This window comes from Sebastes umbrosus, chromosome 8 (assembly GCF_015220745.1).
Source record: "Sebastes umbrosus isolate fSebUmb1 chromosome 8, fSebUmb1.pri, whole genome shotgun sequence".
Classification (NCBI taxonomy): domain Eukaryota; kingdom Metazoa; phylum Chordata; class Actinopteri; order Perciformes; family Sebastidae; genus Sebastes; species Sebastes umbrosus.
The window spans coordinates 35,477,265-35,500,638 of record NC_051276.1 but is presented as its reverse complement, the minus strand read 5'-3'; the positions used below and the strand labels follow the sequence as shown (position 1 = coordinate 35,500,638).

The 23,374-nt window shown below is 41.8% G+C and overlaps 3 protein-coding genes across 4 annotated transcripts in view; 1 reads left to right on the top strand and 2 right to left on the bottom strand.

Moving 5' to 3' along the window:
- Positions 1-23,374, bottom strand: part of LOC119492997 (L-rhamnose-binding lectin SML-like) — a 301,994-nt gene that overhangs the window by 68,811 nt on the left and 209,809 nt on the right. The gene's annotated exons all lie outside the window — the stretch shown is intronic.
- Positions 3,938-11,242, top strand: LOC119492976 (actin, cytoplasmic). Its single transcript, XM_037777912.1, has 9 exons — positions 3,938-3,959; positions 7,950-8,074; positions 8,157-8,285; positions 9,263-9,373; positions 9,483-9,567; positions 9,839-10,000; positions 10,166-10,357; positions 10,492-10,673; positions 11,039-11,242. Exons 2-9 carry the CDS (start codon positions 7,952-7,954, stop codon positions 11,180-11,182), a joined length of 1,128 nt encoding a protein of 375 aa, XP_037633840.1. The 5' UTR covers positions 3,938-3,959; positions 7,950-7,951; the 3' UTR covers positions 11,183-11,242.
- On the bottom strand, positions 6,990-23,051 carry LOC119493001 (actin, alpha skeletal muscle-like). Its single transcript, XM_037777954.1, has 3 exons — positions 22,860-23,051; positions 20,111-20,292; positions 6,990-7,126 (listed from the first exon to the last, which is right to left on the bottom strand). Exons 2-3 carry the CDS (start codon positions 20,288-20,290, stop codon positions 7,064-7,066), a joined length of 243 nt encoding a protein of 80 aa, XP_037633882.1. The 5' UTR covers positions 20,291-20,292; positions 22,860-23,051; the 3' UTR covers positions 6,990-7,063.

Here is a 23,374-nt window from a genome sequence, read left to right as displayed (position 1 = left end):
TCTTCATCATGCAGCACAACATGGAGCAAGTGAATATGGCATGGATGCCAAACACTTTGTAGAGCGTGACTTCTACGTTGATGACGGCCTCAAGTCACTCCCATCAGCTGCTGAAGCTATCAACCTGCTGAAAAGAGCACAGGAGATGCTTGCTGCTTCCAACTTACGGCTCCATAAGATAGCATTAAACCACTCTGACGTCTTGGAGGCCTTCCCGACTGAAGACCATGCGAAGGGTCTGCAGAACCTGGACTTCGATGACAACTCAGCCCTCATTCAATGCAGCTTAGGGCTCAGCTGGGATCTCAAACATGACATCTTCACCTTCAGAGTGGCAGCTACAGAGAAGCCCTTCACCCGTAGAGGTGTTCTAGCCACGGTGAACAGTTTGTTCGATCCTCTTGGACTTGTCGCGCCGATCACCATTCAAGGGAAGTTCCTGCTTCGAGAACTCATCAGCCATGAGGCCCTCGACTGGGATAGTCCTCTTCCGGATGAAAAGGAAGCTGAATGGAGGATGTGGAAAGACTCCTTACAAGACCTGAGTGAGTTCAAGATACCAAGAGTTTACATCCCTACCACCCTTTCTACTGCTCAAAGGAAAGAGCTCCACATCTTCTCAGATGCCTCAGTGAAGGCCATCGCCGCTGTAGCTTACCTCAAGGTGATTGACAGTAATGGAGAGTGTCACGTAGGATTCGTCCTGGGAAAGGCGAAACTAGCGCCTGCAGCTGCCCACACTATCCCAAGGTTGGAGCTAGGCGCCGCTGTATTGGCAGTGGAAGTGGCGGAGCTGGTGGAGAGTGAGTTGGACATTAACGCAGACACATTGCAGTTCTATACTGACAGCAAGCTCGTCTAGGGATACATATATAACCAGACCAGATGGTTTCATGTGTATGTCTGCAACAGAGTACAGCGTATAAGGAAGTTCACCCAACCTGAGCAGTGGCACTATGTCTGCACCACTCAGAATCCAGCAGATCATGGCACTCGATCTGTGCCTGCAGCCGAGCTAGCCAGCACGACATGGCTCACAGGACCCCCGTTTCTGTCCCTACCTGAGGGAGTGCCCACTTCAGAAAAGGAGTCATATAAACTCATTGATCCGGATTCCGACACTGAGGTGCGTTCTCATGTCACTACTCTCTCTGTTCCTGCATCTGATCTGGGATCTCATCGCTTCGGAAGGTTCTCTTCCTGGAAGTCTCTGGTGAGGGCTATAACATCCCTGATGCACATCAATCAGTCCCAAAGAAGTGCACCTAAAGCCAAGCATGAGATCTGTAGCGGCTGGCATCAATGCAAAAAAAACGCACACAACAGAAGAACTGTCAAAAGCAGAAAATCTCATCATTAGGTGTGTGCAAAAAGAGACCTACAGCAAAGAGTTCATCTGCTTGGCTGCTGGAAAGGACATCTCAAAAGACAGTCCTCTGAGAAAGATGAACCCCTGTGTGGATGAAGATGGCCTTCTCAGAATAGGAGGTAGGCTCAACCTCGCAACACTCAGCACAAGAGAAAAGTTCCCTCTCGTCATCCCAGGCCGCAGCCACATCGCAACGCTGCTCGTGAGGCATTACCATGAAAAGGTCAAGCACCATGGTCGTGTCTTCACAGAAGGTTCTGTACGCACAGCAGGATTCTGGATCATTGGGGCCAAGAAATGCATCAACAGTATCCTCCACAAATGTGTTGTATGTAAAAAACTTTGTGGGAGAACTACTGAACAAAAGATGACAGACCTACCCTTCGATCGCCTGAGCACAGAGCCACCCTTCACCTATGTGGGACTTGGCATGTGTTCGGTCCTTGGGCTGTTACCACAAGACGAACCCGTGGGGGTCAGGCCAACAGCAAAAGATGGGCTGTACTTTTTACCTGCATGAGCACGCGTGCCGTCCACATAGAGCTCATCGAAGCCATTGATACGTCAAGTTTCATCAATGCATTGCGGCGATTCTTCGCTCTAAGAGGACCTGCTAAGCAAATCCGTTCCAACTGCGGAACCAACTTTACAGGTGCCTGCAAAGAGTTGCATATACTCCTCACTGATCCAAAAGAGCCTAATGTCAGGAAGTACGTGGGTGAAGAAGGCTGCACTTGGATCTTCAATCCTCCTCATTCCTCCCACATGGGAGGAGCTTGGGAGCGAATGATTGGCATCTCCAGACGCATACTCAACTCTATGCTCAAGCAAACCAGTCCTTCACGCCTCCGGGAACCTTTGAGAGCAAAGACCTCCACCGCCAGCAGTGGAGACAGGTGCAGCATCTGGCAAACACCTTTTGGAACAGATGGAGGCGCGAGTACCTTCCTACACTTCAAAGCCGCAGCAAGTGGCAGGACGTACGGCCTAATATCAAGAAAGGTGACTTTGTCTTGCTTAAGGATAACCAGGCGAAGCGGAACGAGTGGCCCATGGCTGTGGTCACAAAGACATTCCCTGACCAAGATGGAAAAGTCAGGAAGATCGAACTCAAGGTTACAAGATCTGTCTCCGAGACAGTTCTTCTCAAGAGTGCTGAGGAAACGGACTGAACTTAATTTCCCTGTTGTTCAGATATGTTATAGTTATTGTGATAGTGGTAATTAATCAATACCAGACGGGGAGTGTCATGTTCTCTAAGAACTTTGTATTTATTTTGCGGTAAATGTCTCCCTCTAGTGGTCATCCATTATTCTCTTGTTTACCGCCGCCAATTGTTTTCATTGGTTGTGTTAGTCATGTGACTCAGCCAGGTCATAGTTCAGAGACGCTAATCAGGAAATGCTTCAGTTGTTACGTTATGTGCGGTTAGCTTGCAGCTCCTGCTACTTTTTCCTTTCCCTCCTCTGTTTGAGCCCTCGGAAACTTCGCTTGTAAGTTATATATACGTTTATAGTTAATTATATAATACACACGTGTCATGTGATGTATTTAAGTTACAGTTAAATAATTTATACTTTTATACCTTTAGCTATTTACATGTAAACACTGCTAATGTTAAGCTAGCCGTTAGCAGCCATGGTGTTTCCTTTTAACAGCTGTTTGAGAGCATTCCTGCTGCATTTATGCCAGTACTGTCTTTTTAGGCTGGTAAAGTTTATGTACAGATATTTACAAATAATGTACAGCTATTTACATATAGTTTAAATGTGACATTTGTACGCTATAACTTTGTAGCTGTGATTTACATCATTTTATGTCTTTCTAAATGTGCCTTTGTTAAAATAGCATGTCGTAATTGCTGCTATCTTTCTGTATCGTTTCAGTTTTACAAAACCAAAAATCCTTTCATGAGAATGACGACAACAGTAAAGAGCATTCAACTTTACTCCAGCCTCTGACTTTCTCTTGAAGCCTGTTCGCTATCTGTTGATTTGTGTACAGACACACACACTGAGAACAGAATAAAATCACTTTCACTGTCTGTGACATATTCTACAGATGTCTAGACATGTAAACTGTATTATGTAGCTGATATGATGTCCATATACTGTCAATAGATCACCTTCACTGTCTGTTGCTGCTGGGACACGCAGCCGAGACGCGAGGGGCTCGCGTCTAAAATAGGCGAGCCTTCTATTCTATAAAATAGACGTCAGACGCGCGTCTCACGCGGGCAGTGTGTCCACCACTTGAGGGCTCTTCCGCTTTTTCTGTAAACTGGTTTCTACACCCCACCTCATCGTCCTCATCCCCCCCCCCCCCCCCCCCGCTGACAGATGTCTCCTCCAGCCAATCAGAGGCCGAGCTGAGGGAACCTGAGGGATCCTGCTCACCTGGACCAATCAGAGGCCGAGCTGAGAGAACATTACCTTTTATGGACACCATGCAGAGTGAGTCACCGCCAGCGCGCATAAAGGCTGTGCGGGTTTGGCCCGTGATGCTGCATTCACCGCGCACAGCTGGGGCAGAAAGACGCACGACCTCACCACCGACACCAAGAGAAGAAACACCCAGCTCACCTGCACAGGTAAGAAGCAGAAGCAGCAGCTGAACTACTACAGGACACAGATTCCAGCTCTGCTCAGACAGCTTTTACAACTTTACGAATCTGTCAAATGTCTCCTATATGTGGAACTTTGAAAGCAGCAGATTGTAGTTGTAACTCTTTAAATGCAGAGAGAGTCTGACTTTAAACACGACGAGCTGTTAAAAAGCTGTTTAAAAGTGTGTTTTTGCATAAAGATGAAACTTCCTGAGAAGTATTTCTGCAACAAACGAGCCCTTAAAGGGTTAATTTTTAAATTTAAATTTTAAAGACACACATGGTGTGATTCTTGCAGGATCTGCACCAAACAAAGATGTTTTCTTATCTCTGCATAATATTTAATTTAAAAATTGTATGTTTGTCACACCTCCTGTGATTATATGCCATAATGCGATTTGTTGATTTAATTGTGCCGCTTTACTTACTTTTCAAGTTATAAACCGATGAGACACTGAAGAATGAAATACATCCGTAGTGTTAACAGTAAAGTTCTCTTTTTTTAAGAATGGTTTCACTGTGAAGTCACTCTGTGGTTTGTTAAAAGGAGGAAACATCAGTTTCCGTGGTGCATTATGAAAGATTTCTTTGCAAGCTGGAGCTTGTTGGGAGTTTTACATTTTCTTTTTTTGTAATTTTTTTTTTTTAAATGCAAAATAATATTAATATAATCAAAAGAAATCCATTAAAATAACTCCTATATACAAAATGATATTATAATAAAAATAACTCATATATGCAAAATAATATTATAATACAAATAAATCAATTAAAAAAATATCTACAAAATCATAACATACAAACAAAATAAAAGACACATCAAATACATATTCCTACATTAATCTGCACTGCTGTGTGTGCAGGTATTGTGTGATGGTGTGTGGGGGAATTCTTACATTTTAGTTTGAGTTGCGTAACAGTTCCAGTTGTGTGTGAATGTCCTGAGGGGATGGCTGCTCCTTTTACTGCATCAACCTGTTTCAGACCCTCAACTCAACCTGAATTACCACAACTTCATTCACTTTGTCGCTCTATAACCGACTGCACGCTGCAGATAAACTCCTCAACGTAAAAAGGGTGCAGTTAAAGATGTTAAACGCATGTTGCATCATAAAAGCATAAAGATGTTGCTGAAGAGTTGTGTAGAGTTTGCTAAACGGGAGTGGTTCATGTCCTGTCTGGACTTGTTGCAAATGTCTTGAAGCAACTTATTAGCTACTCACAATGCACTCCTAAATCATTTTATATATACTGGAAAAACAAAGTTCGGAAACTTGTGTTTGGTCGATTATTTCTCTGTTGTTTCAATGCTAATGGTCATTGTATTTTACATCGTTGGAAAGCCTGTTTATTTACCTTCGCAATGATGTCCAACTTGTAAGGATCATGCATTTGTGGGATGAGCAGCACAGCTGATTATGTGGGTAGCGCCCAAGAAAAATTTGCCAAAATGCTCTGCCAATGGTAAACAGTGTATTCTCATAAGACTACCAGGAAGCCTGCAATGACTGCCCTTCACCTTCAGGCCCGTTGGCGCTGGTGTCGACAACACAGACAATGGAACCTGAACATGTGGGGGAATGTCATGTTCAGTGATGAGTCCAGGTTCTGTCTGCCAAAGTTGGATGGCAGGGTCAAAGTATGGAGACGACGCGGAGAACGCTATGCTGATTGTTGAACCGATGGAGTAACAGCTTTTGGTGGGGGCAGTGTCATGGTGTTGGGGGGGCGGCATCTCCCTCACTGGCAAAACAAGGCTTGTCATCATTGAAGGCCATCTCAATGCAGGGAGATATCGGGATGAGATTCTGCAGCCAGTGGCGATCCCATATCTCCACAATCTGGAACCTAACTTCATCCTCCAAGAAACAACGCCCCCCCACAGAGCCAGGGTTATCACAGACTACCTCCACAATGTGGGAGTAGAGAGAATGGAACGGCCTGCCAAGAGTCCAGACCTCAACCCAATTCAACACTTGTGGGATCAGCTTAGGCATGCTGTACGTGTTAGAGTGACTGACACAACCTCGTTGGCTGACCTGCAACGAATCCTGGTTGAGGAATGGAACGCCATCCCACAGCAACGTGTGACCAGGTTGGTGACCAGCATGAAGAGGAGGTGCCAGGCTGTTGTGGCTGCGTATGGATCTTCCACCGCTACTGAGGCTCCTGACGGTGTATTGAACGAATAAAGTGTAAAATTGCCAATATGTCTTGTTCTTCCTTGTTACTGATAGAGAGTTCAATCATCCAATCCACCAAACAACTCAAAACAGGAGTCAACACCAACAGGAGAATACACTGTTTACCATTGACGGGGCATTTTGGCAAACTTTTCTTGAGCGCTACCCACATAATCAGCTGTGCTGCTCATCCCACAAATGCATGATCCTTACAAGTTGAACATCATTGTGAAGGTAAATAAACAGGCTTTCCAACGATGTAAAATACAATGACCATTAGCATTGTATCAACAGAGAAATAATCCACCAAACACAAGTTTCCAAACTTTGTTTTTCCAGTTTATATAAAATGATTTAGGAGTGCATTGTGAGTAGCTATTAAGTTGCTTTATATATATACATATATATATTAAACACATTTATTTTCATGGTTAATGACTGGTCATGAATAAAGTGATGCTTTAAAACACATTGCATATGTTGTACTCTAAACATCCTGTTTTCTGGAGTTAGATAGTGAATATAATCAATAGGATGCATTATCAGCTTCAAACATCTCCTTGGATGGATATTTTTAATCATAAGTAGAAACAATCAATCTTGTATGAATAATATAACATTTAAGACAAATTATGTACTTTTAACCATATGATTAATGGATAAAAGTTCACCTTTCACTTCCTCGTCGCCTACAAGGCCTATTGGAAAAAGGCTGCTTCATCAACATGTGCAGTAAAATCTGATCTGCACTTGCCGAAATTTGAGCAAATCACAATGCACGATCGCAGCTCCAGTTAGTGTCATACCCTGAGACTCGTGTCCGGTCGGCCATGCTTGCTGAAAGCGAGGGCGTGGCTCTACCTGATGATGTGGACCACTTGATTGGCTTATAGACATCCAGTCAAATCAGTTGTTGCATTTGGGTGGAGTCAGATGACGGTAGAAAGTCCATTCGATTGGTAAAGGGATCTGAAAGGGTTAAAAAAAAGTCACATGGGTTATCAGGTTGGACGACTTGAAGGGCCCACAAAAAAAACCCAACGGTCATCCCAGTGACCTGCATCAGAATAATATGTGGATGCACGTTTCTGTTTTTGTTAATTTCACTTTAAGTGTGTTGAAATCAGAACTGAGAAATTTGTGCAACTTCGAGACTCCTCGTCATACCGGATGGCGTTGCATCACTACTCTGGATTTTGTAACCGTGGAGTTTCCAGAAGTCAGTAGTGAGCCGGCAGGAAAACATTACATAACTGCTTATTTCTGACTAAACTTCTGGTATTATTTATGGTTTTAAAAACCCTTACTTTAAATAATTATCAGCTATTTATGGTGCGTTATGGGGATCGGTTAATTTTAAAGATATTTTTTTTTTACCAAGTTACTGGTGTACTATTTATTACTTTAATAATGAATACAAATTCAATTTGTGTAAAATAAAAAATAAATTAAAACAAATTTATATGTATTTGTTACATTTAGTTTTACGAAGTTAAGAAAATAATGTTTAAGTCCAGCCTGATGTTTCCTTACACATAAAATAATGATCCCGGTCACTTCCACACCGCTTATTTCTGACACATTTTCTTAAAACGGTTAAAGCTTCTTATTATGCTTAAAAATTATATTTCATTTATCCAGTATGCTGTTTTGGATTGATACCAAAACTCATGGATCATTTATTAATTCAGTTTTCAGGTGATTAACTATAAAGAGTTTACTGAGACCACAGGAACTATTTATGGTGCATTATGGGAGAAAAATAAGCTTTAATGTAAATGTTTGCTTTCAGAAATGGAAGACGACGTTGCTGCCCTGGTTGTTGACAATGGCTCTGGCATGTGCAAGGCCGGTTTCGCCGGTGACGACGCCCCCCGCGCCGTCTTCCCCTCCATCGTCGGTCGCCCCAGACATCAGGTACCAACGCCAGCATGATGACGTTTAAAATCTAACCCACCAGGTAAATGCAGTGTGACTGTAAAGGTGTGTTTGTGTGCAGGGTGTGATGGTGGGAATGGGACAGAAGGACAGCTACGTGGGAGACGAAGCCCAGAGCAAGAGAGGCATCCTGACCCTGAAGTACCCCATCGAGCACGGCATCGTCACCAACTGGGACGACATGGAGAAGGTAAAGACATTTACGTCACGTTTACACACCTGGAGCTCAGCTCAGAGAAAATCTGGTCCAACTTAACAGTCCACCTTAAGAGAGTCTGAGCCGGTGTTGCAGGATACGGGAAGTTGGCTTAGGTCTTGAGGAGTTGTAGCATTTATTCACCAACAAAAAACACTGTCGGTCAGGTGATGCCATTGGGCCCAAAAAAGACTTTTTCCCATAGACTTACATTGGGAAAGAGACGTCTGTAACTCAGCAGATCATTTTTTTTTAGGTGAATCAACTTCCCAGTATGAATACTCTAAAAGTCCTTTTTTAAATCATTAGATCCTAAAAGTTGTAAAATGCACTAATAGCTGAATCCAGAGTTATTTCCCTTCCTCTGTTCATGTGAATGAGCTCTGGAGCGAGGGCTGCGGGGCGGAGTTAGCAAGCCTTGACGACGGCTTTGACCCCGTGACCGAGCGGACGCTACTGCTCCTGCTCCATGGGCCCAATAGATGCGGAAGATCGTCGCAAGATCCGGGTACTTTTCCAGTTGGAAGTCGAGCCATTTTGGCTTCATGCTCCCATGAGCAAATTTCATAGGAATGAATGTTGGGCCCCGCCTCCAACGCTGGATCCAGTTCTCTTTATACATCCATGATCTACATAGAGAGCTGGCTGCCATGTTTCTACAGTAGCTCAGAACAGACAAACCAAACACTGGCTCTAGAGAGGGTCATACATGTTTTCGCGTCAGCCACCGTAGTTCTCCTACATGCTTGGCACACGGGAGAAATTCATTAAGGTCTCAGTTGGTTGCAATCTGCAACCTCACCGCTAGATGCACCTTTAAGTAAGAGTAGCATTACCATCGTGAAGAAATACTGTTTAACAAGAAAGTCCTGCAAAAACCTTTACCTAACAGTACTGAGAGTAAACTCACTCATAATGCAGAATGGCCCACTTCAGCATAATATTGATGTGTAAGAATCTCTGTCCTGCAGATCTGGCATCACACCTTCTACAACGAGCTCCGTGTTGCACCTGAGGAGCATCCAGTCCTGCTGACCGAAGCTCCACTCAACCCCAAGGCCAACAGGGAGAAGATGACACAGGTGTGTTCACACTTTCTTCAAAACCAGTTGGAACGAGCTACAGGTTGTTTTTTTGTTTTTGTTTTGGTCTTCAGCAGTGAACACCTGTTGTGTTTTCTCTTTGGTCCAGATCATGTTCGAGACCTTCAACTGTCCTGCCATGTATGTGGCCATCCAGGCCGTCCTGTCCCTGTACGCCTCCGGTCGTACCACAGGTGAGAACTCAAACATTTCTCTAAACTAGAACATCTTTGTCTATCAAAAGCCAATTTATGACAAATTCAGACTTCTTACATCCAAAATAACTTGTATTTCCCAACACGTTGGGTTATTCATTCAGTAGTCTGTGCTCTTGGTGCAACATCTAGTGGCCATTAAAGGGGCTGCAGCCAAACACGTTTCGTGGTTGAACGATGACTATTGCTGATCAGACTGACCAGAAAAGTGTCTTTTCCTTTTTGTAACTGGGTGTTTTCTGTCTTGCAGGTATTGTGCTGGACTCCGGTGACGGTGTCAGCCACACTGTGCCCATCTACGAGGGTTACGCTCTGCCTCACGCCATCCTCCGTCTGGATCTGGCTGGCAGAGATCTGACCGACTATCTGATGAAGATCCTCACTGAGAGAGGCTACAGTTTCACCACCACTGGTACGAGTTTTACTCCCTTAAACAAATGCTATACGCCCAATTATAATCTGGAGCCTCTAACTTGAAGTCTAAGGTCGAGAGGCGACGCTCCTGAATGTCTTCCTGAATATTTGCATCTTGTTTTAGTCCTTTTGTAACTCAAATATTTCCACTCTTGAACTCCAGCCGAGCGTGAGATCGTGCGCGACATTAAGGAGAAGCTATGCTATGTGGCTCTGGATTTCGAGCAGGAGATGCAGACGGCAGCTTCCTCTTCCTCTCTGGAGAAGAGCTACGAGCTTCCCGACGGACAGGTCATCACCATCGGCAACGAGCGGTTCCGCTGCCCCGAGGCGCTGTTCCAGCCTTCATTCCTTGGTGGGTTAACACGGACTTTAAATAATTAAAAAACAAGCTGCCTAGTCCTTTGATGAGTCTGGTCTGAGCTAGAAATGAACATTAGAGTTGAACCTGAACACTAAATGAAACTCTCGTTCCATCTGTGTGTTCAGGAATGGAGTCGGCTGGCATCCACGAGACGACCTACAACAGCATCATGAAGTGTGACGTGGACATCCGTAAGGACCTGTACGCCAACACCGTGCTGTCCGGTGGCACCACCATGTTCCCCGGCATCGCTGACCGCATGCAGAAAGAGATCACCGCCCTGGCCCCATCCACCATGAAAATCAAGGTAGTTATTCTTTCACTTAGGTTGATGAAGGGAAAGGGTCCAGTAGATATAACTCTTTAGTCCTTCAGCCTGCTTGCAGGTCCAACTTCAAAGTGTTGTCTGCTGACTTGGTCTTTAAAGGCTGTACTGCCCCCCAGTGGACTAACTAGAGTATCTGATCTGAAATCTACAGAGAACAAACATTCAGTTTAATGTCACATTATCAGTTTAACTTGAGGTCCACTTGAGGTCAATTGGCTTTGACGTGTAATAAAAACCTGTGTAATATTTTTTTTGCAAGTCCAGAAATCTTAAATAAGAGTACATTAAGGCTTTTGCTGTAGATATTAACCATGCTTCCCACCTGTTTTTCTCCTCCTCTCCAGATCATCGCTCCCCCAGAGAGGAAGTACTCCGTCTGGATCGGCGGCTCCATCCTGGCCTCCCTCTCCACCTTCCAGCAGATGTGGATCAGCAAGCAGGAGTACGACGAGTCCGGCCCCTCCATTGTCCACCGCAAGTGCTTCTAGAAAGCTCCACGTCCTCTTCTGCCCCGGCGGGGACGTTGCCATGCTTTCCAACTGCTCCATCCAACTCGGACGGTCTCTGGTTTATCTTGAGTGAACAGACTAACGGAGTTTCCTGATCAATAAAATGCCAACATTTTGATGTTTACAACTTCTCTTGTCGTTATTTGCTATGAGTTTCACAAATCTTAAAATGTGTTTTGTGCATTTGAGGTTTTCCTATCACTACAGATGCTTTACATCAAAGCACATAATCATTGCCTTCAGTTTGATTTACACACTAAAAACCTTCAGGTGAATCTGCTCCTAGATCACTTTGTGTGTTTAGTCATTCTCCCAAAATATACCAGAATTAAGAATGCAGTAAAGGAAAGTACTCTTGACTGAAAAATAATGACCAAATGTCATTATACTGCAATGCGCATGGCATTTCAAATTTTATTTAACATTAATTTGGAAAGTTTGATAACCAACTTCTTTCAAAAAAAAAAATGCAGGAATGGCATTAACTTTTTGTTTTTTGAAAAACTTTCAAAGCCAAACCTACACCTCTTGTCTTTTAAATAAAGAAATGCAATAAAAGGGTAAATCTTTAAACATTCTTGCCTTTTGATCCATAAATGGCCACATGGTGGTGCTAAAGTTTTGATTCAGTGAAAAAGTAATTCTATATTTTTCCCTCCCGTGTTCCAAATACAATATCTATGAATTTGGCCACACCCTTTTCCACCTACATACTTTCTGATATATTGATGTATTTTGTCAATTCTAAAGATTTCTTCCATTGTCCCTAAATTGTCTAACCATACTCTGATGGACGCTCCTTATTTATTCTTTGAAACCTTAAGAAATGGACTCGAATGGGCCGATCTGGTGCCAAGAGGTTTAAGACATGTTAACAGCAACATCCCTGATCAAAAAACTTGAGGCAAATATGCATATATAGAAATAATCTATATGTAGGCTGGCAAGATCTCACCAAGAGATTAATATAAAGAGAAGGTTTTGATCTACATCTTATAATTATTTAAACTTGCTTTGGTTTGATTTGTTACGTCAACAACTTCCTGTTATTAGAACATGTGTTAGCAAAGCATAACACATCAATTCAAGTACATGTTAATTTGAATTAAATGTCACTTTCATTTAGTCTTATTCAAAGCCAGAGTCCTGCATCTCAGGAATGTAGATGGTAAAACCGAGGAAGATGAGGTGTTATATTTGTTTAACGCATAGAAAAGAAATTGTAAAAATAACAAATTGTGGTTTTATGGGGGGTTATGTGGGGATTTTTTGGCAATGATAAAAATATTTAGAATAACACCTGCCTCATATTTTAATAAAGTGGGCCTAACATTGCTCTACGTTCAGACAGTTAAGATTAAGCTATATTAAACATCTAAAATCTACCTGTAAGAGCCACAATGTGTGAATATAAGTTAAAATGAATAATTTCTAGTTATTGTAACTGACTTAGGTAATGTTTAAAAAGGTAAAGAGAAAAATGCATGTATATTTAATTTTGATGATTTACACTCCCTTTACTATAGTGAGAGAGTGAATGTGCGTTAGAGTTAGGAGGCATCGTTTTTCTACCGTGTGACACTATGGAATATTTAACTTTTCTCAGTAAACGTTTTAAACTGGATTACATCTCCTGTCATTCGCGTCAGACTGAAGTTACTGTGCCTACAGTTCGTTTGTGGCTTATTTTTGGGATTCAGAAGGAATGCCACTACATTAGTAGAAAAAGTGCTCAGAGGAAACTAGCTAACGCGAGCAGGACGGACCACGAGGCTGGATGCTACAACGTGGAGTTCTGAAGGAAAGACCGACGCACCGCTGGAAGAAGAGCTCAATGCAACGTCGCGGTATGTTTTTGACTGAATGAAAACGTCGGACAAGATAAAGAAAAGATCGACCAACAGCTGCTCTGAAGTTAATGAAGATTGATGCTGCTAATTGATACAACCTGTTAATTAGCTACGCAGTGGATTTCTCCAGGTGCAAATTCAACAGCTTGCCTTAAGGAAAAGCCATAGAAGTTTCTGCGTTTTTGAGAAGTTGTGATGCACCTGTCTGATGAGAAAAGTGGAAATACTTTTTACTCACTTGCACGCAATTTACGCATTGCTTTGCTGATATGATGGCTGAAGATAAGGGAGTAATTGATGCTGTGGACATGGAATCTAAAAGAATGTGCAAGTTAACTGAGAGAGCACTGGAGGATAAACTGCATCGGCTGATTGGAACCAGGAGAGGAGTATTAGCTCGGATAACTGGTAAAAGGAAAGAAGTTGACTGTTTGATGAGTGATGCTGACAACTTGCAAAAAGTGCAAAAGATAATGCATAATGATTTCAACCCTCTTATTGTGGAGTTTAAAGAGCTCATCAGGCAAATAGAAGATCTTCTGCCTGGAGAAGAAAAAGATGCAGATGTGAGCAACTGGGTTGTGCCTAAGATGTTGGTTATCAGACAGTTTGAAGAAGAAACTGAAAAATGGATGGATGCTTCAAGTGAAAGCAAAACAAAGAAAGTAAATAGAGCATCTGATGATGATGAGACTGGCAGTAGTAATGATGAAGATGATGATGTATGTCCTGAAGATAGTGCATCACAAGTTGGCTTTAACAAACCAGCACAAAGAAAGAGCTCAAATGTTGGACGCTCATCTGTCATGTCTGTCAGATCATCAGTTTGTGTAAATGAAGAAGCAAAGCTAGCTGGATTGGTTGAATGTGCTGCAGCTCTACAAGAGAAACAGGAGCTTGAATTGGAAGAAGCATGTATTAAAGCCAAGCTAGACAGACTGACTTTAAAGGCTGCTATTGCTGAGAAAAGAGCTCAAGTAAAGGTGTTGAAAGAATATGAGAGATCAGAAGATGGCATGAACAGCTATGTCCGCTCATATGTGGCAGGTGGAGCTCGAGTGAAGGAAGAGGAACAGAGACAACATCCGCTCGCTAACTTACCTGTATCTGGAGGTAAGATGTCATCCAGGTCGTTGCAATTTACACAGCCACAGGTTGTGAGGTCAAGACCCACAGACAACACTAACAGACAACAGCGTGACAGAAGCAGTGATGGGATTCTTCAAGTAATGCAGAAGCAAAATATGATTACAGAGATGATGGTTACTCAACAGAAACAGGCTCAGCTGGTGGCTGGAAGATCTCACCCACCTCTCAGACTTCAGTATTAACAGATGTGTTAAGCCTATCGGATTTGGGCGCACAGTCGAAGCATGATTGCATCATTTTTCTGATGCAAGTGAGAATGCCTATGGCACAGCATCATACCTGGTGTTGGTAAATGAGCAAGGCAGAACCCATTGTTCCTTTGTGATGGGGAAGTCTAGAGTGGCTCCATTAAAACAAGTCACTATTCCAAGACTCGAGTTAACCGCAGCGGTCGTCGCAGTGAAAGTGGACAAGATGTTGCAAGAAGAAATGCAAGTACCACTTCAACAGTCCATTTTCTGGACCGACAGTACAACGGTTCTCAAGTACATCGACAGCGAGACGGCTCGCTTCAAAACATTTGTGGCAAACAGGATTACGCTCATACGTGAGGCTACCAAACCATCACAGTGGAGGTATGTCAGAACATCACAGAATCCTGCTGATCAAGCCACCAGAGGGATGAAAGTTAAGAGCCTGATACAAGGAGAAACATGGATAAATGGACCACAGTTTCTGTTACAGCCAGAAAGTGAATGGCCACAGAGACCAGATAATGTGACTCAAAATCTGCAAAATGATCCAGAGGTCAAGAACATCACAGTGAATACCATCACAGCTGAAGAAAAGTCTGACCCTGTGAACAAATTGCTTCAGTACTACTCAAGTTGGGACCGACTAAAAAGAGCAGTTGCATGGATTTTGAGAGCCAAGGAAACATTGACTGACCTGAAAAACAAAAGAAAAGAGTTACAACTCTCCGTCAGTCAGTCTGAAAAAGATACAGAGAGACAGAGGGTACTTGTGCAACAGCACATTGAAAAGTACAAATCGGCTATGGAAAAGAAACCACTTTCATTGGAACAGCTAATGGCTGCAGAAACGGAGATCATCCGACACAGTCAAGCTCAGTGGTTTCCTGATGAAGTGAAGGCTCTCTACAGTAATGTGTCTGTCAAGAGAAATAGTCAGCTGTACAAGCTTGACCCCATTTTACAAAATGGCATCTTGAGAGTTGGAGGACGGCTGGACAGATCTTCCATGCCAGAGGATGCAAAACACCCAGCAATTCTCTCAAAACACTCCAGAGTAGCCACTCTCATCTTGACTGATGTTCATGAAAAAATTGGACACTGCGGACGCAACTACATGTTGTCGCAGCTAAGACAAAAAATTTTGATTCCTCAAGCAACCTCAGCCATCAGGAAGCTTATATCAGAATGCACGGTCTGTAGGAGACTCCGAGGCCGAGTTGGAGAACAAAAGATGGCAAACCTGCCAGAAGATCGACTCTTACCAGATAAGCCGCCTTTTACCAACGTAGGCGTCGATTTCTTTGGACCCTTTGATGTCAAACGGGGCCGGAGCACTGTAAAAAGGTATGGTGTAATGTTTACCTGCCTCACCATCAGGGCAGTGCATATAGAGGTAGCGGACAGTCTCGACACCAGCTCTTGCATCAACGCTTTGCGCCGTTTCATAAGCAGAAGAGGCCAGATTACCTTCATGCGCTCTGATAACGGCACAAATTTTGTTGGTGCAGAAAAGGAGTTGCGATAATGCCAAAGTTTCTGTACCTCTTTCAATCACTCCCGCTCCCATTACCAAAGTCATTTTTTGATAAGTTTAATAGTACTTTCGGTAAATTCATTTGGAATAACAAAAAATCTAGGCTGAGACTTAGGTTGCTATACCTGCCTTATGAAAGGGGAGGGCTGCAGCTCCCAAATCTGATATTGTATTACTGGTCAGCTCAGTTACGCTCTGCAATGTTCTATTTCTCAATGGAGGCTCTTCCAGCCTGGGTGAATATTGAGCAGGCATCAGCACCAAACCTTCCATTAAAACTGTATTTATACTCTGCAGATCCAAAAAATCTGAAACGAACAACGGAGAACCCTTTCCTTAAAAATACTAGTGACATTTGGTATAAAGCACATCAGCATATTGGGGATACCCCGCCGATTTCTCGCTTCTCCCCCATATGGGGCAATGTATACTTTAAGGCAGGAAGGGCAGATGGTGGTTTCAGAATTTGGGCAGAAAATGGTTTGCAGAAAATGGAGGATCTTTATATGGATGGTAACCTTCTTACATTTGATCATCTGTGTCAGATATATTACATCCCTAAAAAACACTTTTATAAATATTTACAGCTGAAACATTTTATATTATCAAAACATAAGTTCATAATATCTGAACTATCGCTGTCACATCTTGAAAACCTGATACTTCTGAATTTAAATGGGAGGAGTCAGATTTCTTTATTTTACGCAGCTTTGATGTCATATGATAAGGAGTCTACGATTGACAGGCTGGAGGCATGGAGACTGGATATTCAAGAGGACATACAAGAGTCTGATTGGGAACTTGCATGTTTAAAGGCCCAAAAACAATCAATCAATACGAGAATGAAACTATTACAATACAAATGGTTAATGAGAACTTACATTACCCCGGCCAAACTGAACCAATGGTCCCCTGGCATCCCAGACACTTGTACTAAATGTTTAGAAGGAAGGGGTACTCTGTTTCACTGTGTATGGGACTGTCCGAAGTTAAAAAAATACTGGGAAACAATTGTTCAGAATATATCTGAGATTGTTGGAGTGAAGGTGCCTCACCAAGCAAAGATATGTATACTAGGTATATATCCAGATAACTTTATCGTTAGCTCAAAACAGTTAATTTTAATTAACTTTGGACTCCTGCAGGCCAGAAGAATGATAGCTTTGTCTTGGAGAAGAATGGATTTACCTCCGATACATGTATGGGTGAGGGAGATGGCATCTTGTGTTGTACTGGAGAGACTTACATACATAACCAGAGGAAAAGCAGCAGACTTTGAAAATATTTGGAAACCTTTGTTGGAGTTTCTTGGACGTCAGGGGGCACAGTCAAATTAAAACTGCTGTGGGTTGTTGAGTGCTGTTGTTGAAATTGTTGTTGTTGTTTTTTTGTTTTTTTTTTGTCCTTATCTTTTATTTTCTTTGTTTTCTTTGTTGGATAAGTGAAACATGAAATGTCATGTCTCGTTTTCTTTGAAATTCTGACTAAACATTTCATTTTATAATTTAATTATTAATATTGTTAGTCTGTCTGTATGTGTATATATGTCTATATGTAAATTCAATAAAAATATTGTTTAAAAAAAAAAAAAAAATATTGCACACAATGAATACATATATTCAGTTTGGCCCTAACCGGGTACACTGATATTCTGAACTGAAACAGCAAACACAACTTAAGTAGATATGCAAATAAACAACTAACACAGTGAACCATATAACATTCTAAGGTTACAGTTGGAATTATGGTTGAAAGTAAACGCCTCTACGGGATCCGACTTCATATAGGGAGGCGGAAACGGGAAAAAAAACATAAACGTTAAAGGCTTACTCAAAAAAAACAAAAAAAACAATTCTTGTGCATGTTTGCTCACATGCAGCTCGGAGAAGAATGTTCCAAGTTTAAACAAGTATTACTATTCAGCGTGACAAAATCTATGTACCGGGGTCGTTGTTACGAGCCATCCGGTCCTTGCATAACAAAAGTGAGAGCTGCGTCCGTATACTCGGCACCAAGTCAAACATGTTTACAGCGGGTGTTGCGTCTCTATTCTTTGCAGATGATGTGGTTCTGCTGACTTCATCGGACCGTGACATTCAGCTGCACACTGGGGCGGTTTGCAGCCGAGTGCGAAGCGGTCGGGATGAGAGTCAGTACCTTCAAGTCTGAGGCCATGGTTCTCTGCCGGAAACCGGTGGACTTGGCCCTCCAGGTGGGGAGTGAGTCTTTGCCCCAAGCGAGGGAGTTTTAGAATCTCTGGGTCTCGTTCACGAGTGGTTCAGTGTCCGCTATTATGTGAACATTATACCGGACCGTTGTGGTGAAAAGGGAGCTGAACCGGAAGGCAAAGCTCTCGATTTACCGGTCCATCTACGTTCCAACCCTCACCTATGGCCATGAGCTTTGGGTAGTGACCGAAAGAATGAGGTCGCGGATATAAGCGGCCGAAATGAGCTTTTTTTTTTAACACAACAGCATGTAAACATGTTCTAGTAGAAACACAAAATACAACCTGAAAATGAGCACGATATGGGACCTTTGAGTACAAGTACAAACATCCCGGCTGCTCCTGACTCACTATTTATTAAAAACATAAAGTAAGAGCCTGTTGCATGCTAATGACCGGATTTGATTACGGATGTTTTGATGCACATGTGTTCCGGCAGGCATGTCCTGATTGATCGGCTACGATTATGCATATTTTCAGCGGGCGAATGCATGCTCGTGATTGGAGGAGAGTTTTACCAATAGAGTCCAGTAGGGGGCAGAACTTTGAGTCACTTGTACTTTTATTCTCTGCTACATATTCAGGGAAATATTGTATCTTTTCACTCTCTTTAGTTGGCAGCGTTAGTTACCTTCCAAACAACAACATGTGACGAGCTCATAAAACAAGAGTCTTTGTTCCAGATAGAACCGCCCAACAGTGTACACAGTAGTTAACAAACAGTAGCTCCACCTCAACTACTACAAACTATGCTGTTTACACAACAATGCATGAGTAATAATAATAGTCCAGTAATATGATGTAATAGTACAACAATTCACAATTAGTACTTTTACCGACCTGTCCAGGGTGTACTGCGCCTTCGCCTAAAGCCAGCTTGGATCGGCTCCAGCCCCGCCCACGTTACAGATAATGGATGAATGGATAGTACTACTACTTTTAATACTTTTTAATACATTATTTTAGCCTACTTAAGTGACGCGTTCTTTGCAGAACTTTATCCCTATAGGTTGCTGGAAGGTGTGGTTCTCCTAAACAGACATACCCAAAATAAATCTGTAATATCTCCACAACTAGCAGGTCTATCTGCAGGATCTTGGTCTCTATGGATAGGTAAGACCTCAGAGGATTCATCCCCAGAGTCAGTAACATTGAGACTGTTACTCTGCCTGAATAAACTGTGAAGAACCAAAGGAAAAAATGTACATTTAGACAGTGGATAGGACCATTATAGCAATGATGCCGTGCACAGAGACGCCACTGAATTCATTCAGCAACTCCTCGACTACAACTGAGCCAAAGCAGATATAAATAACACAAAGCACATAGATTCTATAAAGGTTTTAGTCAGGATAGGACCAGGAGGACTCTCCATCTGGCACACTTGGATACCTCAAAGTGTGCCAAATTGGTTTTCTACATCTTGAAAGAGAATCTGGCTCTAAAACACTCCTGATATCCACTACAGGAGGCTATGAGACCACAATGGAGCCTTTGACCATGACCTTTACCCTGAGCATCATCACATTCTACCATTGAGCATCATCACATTCTACCATTAAGCATCATCACATTCTACCATTGAGCATCATCACATTCTACCATTGTGCATCATCACATTCTACCATTGAGCATCATCACATTCTACCATTGAGCATCATCACATTCTACCATTGAGCATCATCACATTCTACCATTGAGCATCATCACATTCTACCATTGTGCACAGTAGAACATCAATAAAAAAAAAAGAAAACAATTCAGAAAAAAGACCACCACAGCATTTTATTAAGTTTCGGTACCAGGTTTGTCAGGTAAAAGAGGTTAAAGACCAAGTCAGGAGACAACACCTTGAAGTTAGACCTGCAGGCCGAAGGACTAAAAGGTTTGTCTAAAGCACCCTTTCCTAAAAAAAAATGATTCTAAATGAATCTGAGTGAAAAAAATAACTACCTTGATTTTCATGGTGGATGGGGCCAGGGCGGAGATCTCCTTCTGCATGCGTTCAGCGATGCCGGGGAACATGGTGGTGCCACTGGACAGCATGGTGTTGGCGTACAGGTCCTTACGGGTGTCCACGTCGCACTTCATGATGCTGTTGTAGGTCGTCTCGTGGATGCCACACGACTCCATTCCTGAACACACGGACGGAACGAGAGTTCATTTAGTGTTCAGTTCAACTCTAATGTTGATTTCTAGCTCATACCAGACCAGAATCGTCAATGACGACACCCTGATGGCAGCGGAAAACCTTCACGTACTGAGAAGTGCCCAGAAACTCTGTCCAAGATCTTTATAAGAGCGATTGGTCAAAATAGTCTTTAGGCTGAGACGACATTTTACGATTCAAATCAGAATTAGAGAGATTTGGCTGATGTTTGACGGGACACAGCAAGGAACAGTAGAATTGAAGTTGGATCATCCTCCTGGATTGACCAAGAACTCAGGGACGATATCAGAGAGAGAGGAGGCAAGACCAAACTAAATTGTATAATTTTGACTCCAAATGGAGTAGTTTTATTATAATAATGAAATATGATCAAGATAATAACAAATAAGATCAATAACAATGTAAATAAGATAACTAAAAGGAATCCAAAGTCAAGTATGTACATTCAATATGATGGAGTGTTGTTTTAGTCGCGTTAAGGCCTCGTCTTTTAGAAACTATTCAGAAAAAAGACCAGCACAGCATTTTATGCGTTTTTAAAGGCAGAGTTTTAACACACAGCTCAGCTGAACCGTGTTTCTGAAAAGAGGTTTAATAAATGATCTTAATTCTTCCTCCACTACTGTGTTGAAATCCGGTCTGGGGGCCACACACTGCTCAGAGAGGTTGGGGGTGAACGAGGCTTTCACAGGGGCCCAGCAGCTCATCTTTGCTCCCAGGAGCCACCGGGAGGTTCATCTGGTCGTGTATTTATGACCTGCAGAGACCTGCAGTTCAGACTGACAGTCGCCCTGCAGAGAAGCATTGTGGTCATTTTTCTTTTTGGAGATCTTTAGATGTTTTAGTAACCTGAGGGGCAGGTTTTGCTTCATGTGTTAATGTCAATGCTCAACTGCACAGTTGTTTTAGTTTGCGTCCCTTATTGCCGCCACGCTCACAATCTTCTGATACATTTACGTAAGAATTTAAGGCGACAGGAGTTTATTCAGTCCCTCAGATAATTAGATTAGATTCAACTTTATTGTCATTGCACATAGTACAAGTACAACGAAATGCAGTTTTGCATCTAACCAGAGTGCAAACTAGTAAAGTGATGTTAAGACAATAAATACAAATGAGGATATATTGGTGTATGTACATATACATATATACAGATTGTAATTAAAGTGCAAGTGATCGATATGTTATATTCTGATGAATAATAGCTATAAGTTGCATACTGATGGGATATTGTATAAGAGTATTATAAACAATAGATGATGTATACAGGTGAAGTTATATCTATACACAGAGAGATTATGTACATAGAACTATATGCATATGGGACTAAGTGAATATTTATAGGATGAATATAGGAGGGTAGATATGTATATACAGAGGGATCATACATTATATATATATACAGGAGAGGATTGTTCAGATAAGAGTCAAATAAAGAGTCAAATAGTGTGAGTGGTTCCTGAAGTATTTCTAACCTCCTGCTGCTAAAGAACTAAAGTAAACAGATTTCCATCATCACACACAAACCTGATCTGAACACGCTGTTCCTTAAATCTTAGTCCAGTTACTCGTCAAAGAAAGACAGGACGTGTCTTAAACATGTTGCTTTAAAAACCCCTTAATCATGAATTTAAGATGATGTTTAGTTCCTCAAACGGACATGTTCAAGTCACATTCCACCTGAAATTTAATTTGTTTTTAAGCATAAAAAATAAGAGATTCTGTTCGAGGCTGCAACTAACGATTATTTTCATTATCGAATTATCTGAGGATTACTTTATCGATTAATTGATTAATCGTTTGGTCTAGAAAATGTTTGAAAACAATGAAAACCATCAGAATTTACTTAAAGCCAAAGGCTGCTGTTTTAAAGCAGGAAATATTAATATTTAAAAATATATTCCTTTGGTTTAGAGTGAAGTTTTTTGTTTGTTTATTAACCTACAGGTTCTCTCTTCATTAGCAAGAAATATTAATATTAAACAAGTATTAATTTGGTATAAAGTGAAGTTTATTTTATTTTATTTTAATCTACAAATTCTCTCTTCTAGCAGCAGGAAATATTAATATATAAACATAAATCCTTTGTCCCCCGAGCCATCAAACTGTACAACACGTCTCTTCTGCACTATATTCACTTTTTTAATAGTCGTGTATCACAGCTGTTACCTGCACTATATTCACTTTTAACAGTTTTCTTCATCTCCTTGTATTTTTATATCTGGTATATTTTTTGTACTTTGTACTACTAACTTTTTTACTGCCTTTTTACTAACATGTTTTGCACTATGGAACTGTGATGCTGTAAACTTGAATTTCCCTCGGGATCAATAAAGTTACTATCTATCTATCTATCTATCTGTATATTAATTTGGTATAAAGTGAAGTTTTTTGTTTGTTTATTAACTTACAGGTTCTCTCTTCTATAGCAGCAGGAAATATTAATATATATGAACAAGTATTAATTTGGTATAAAGTGAAGTTTCCTGGTTTGAGAGAGGTCTTTTTGAGACATTTTAAATCTCTACTCACCTTTCCGGGTCGACGGGCCAATCACAGCTCAGTATAATCCATGACGTCACAGAAAAGCCTGAAGCCGTGGGCACACTACCCGCATCAGGAGCGCGTGGCGTCTGCGTCGCGTGGTGGCTGCGTGATGCAGGAGTCTGGTGTTCACACTAGACGCTTGTTGGCTGCGTGTCGGCTGCGTGTCCGCTGCCTGTCAGCTGTGTTTCTGCTGCTGCTGTCAGCTCTTTCTTTCTGCATAGAGTTTGCCTTTTAATGGCCATTTAACTTCATGATAAATATAATTTATATTTATTTTAGACAGAGAAAGGTTCAGAAACGTGTGATAATTAGTAAATAATAGTAATAATCCACAATTAACACTCCATACTGTATTCATTTATGATGCTTTCCAAGTCACTGCTTTTTCCACATCAATGTCCGGCACATATTTCAGAATAAAAGCCTCGTGTTAACAAATGAAGGAATTCTGTGCAAAGAAAACCCGCTTTAGGGCTTTTATTTCGAAATGAAAGCAGAAA

What these genes read in the sequence shown, in the direction of transcription:
- LOC119492976 (XM_037777912.1), top strand. Translation starts at nt 7,952, where the DNA reads ATGGAAGACGACGTTGCTGCCCTGGTTGTTGACAATGGCTCTGGCATG. An exon ending in GTTCCAGCCTTCATTCCTTG is followed by an intron (nt 10,358 to 10,491) that starts GTGGGTTAACAC and finishes CTGTGTGTTCAG; the next exon opens with GAATGGAGTCGGCTGGCATC. An exon ending in CATCCACCATGAAAATCAAG is followed by an intron (nt 10,674 to 11,038) that starts GTAGTTATTCTT and finishes CCTCCTCTCCAG; the next exon opens with ATCATCGCTCCCCCAGAGAG.
- LOC119493001 (XM_037777954.1), bottom strand. Translation starts at nt 20,290, where the DNA reads ATGGAGTCGTGTGGCATCCACGAGACGACCTACAACAGCATCATGAAG. An exon ending in CATCCACCATGAAAATCAAG is followed by an intron (nt 7,127 to 20,110) that starts GTAGTTATTTTT and finishes TAACCCTTTCAG; the next exon opens with ATCCCTTTACCAATCGAATG.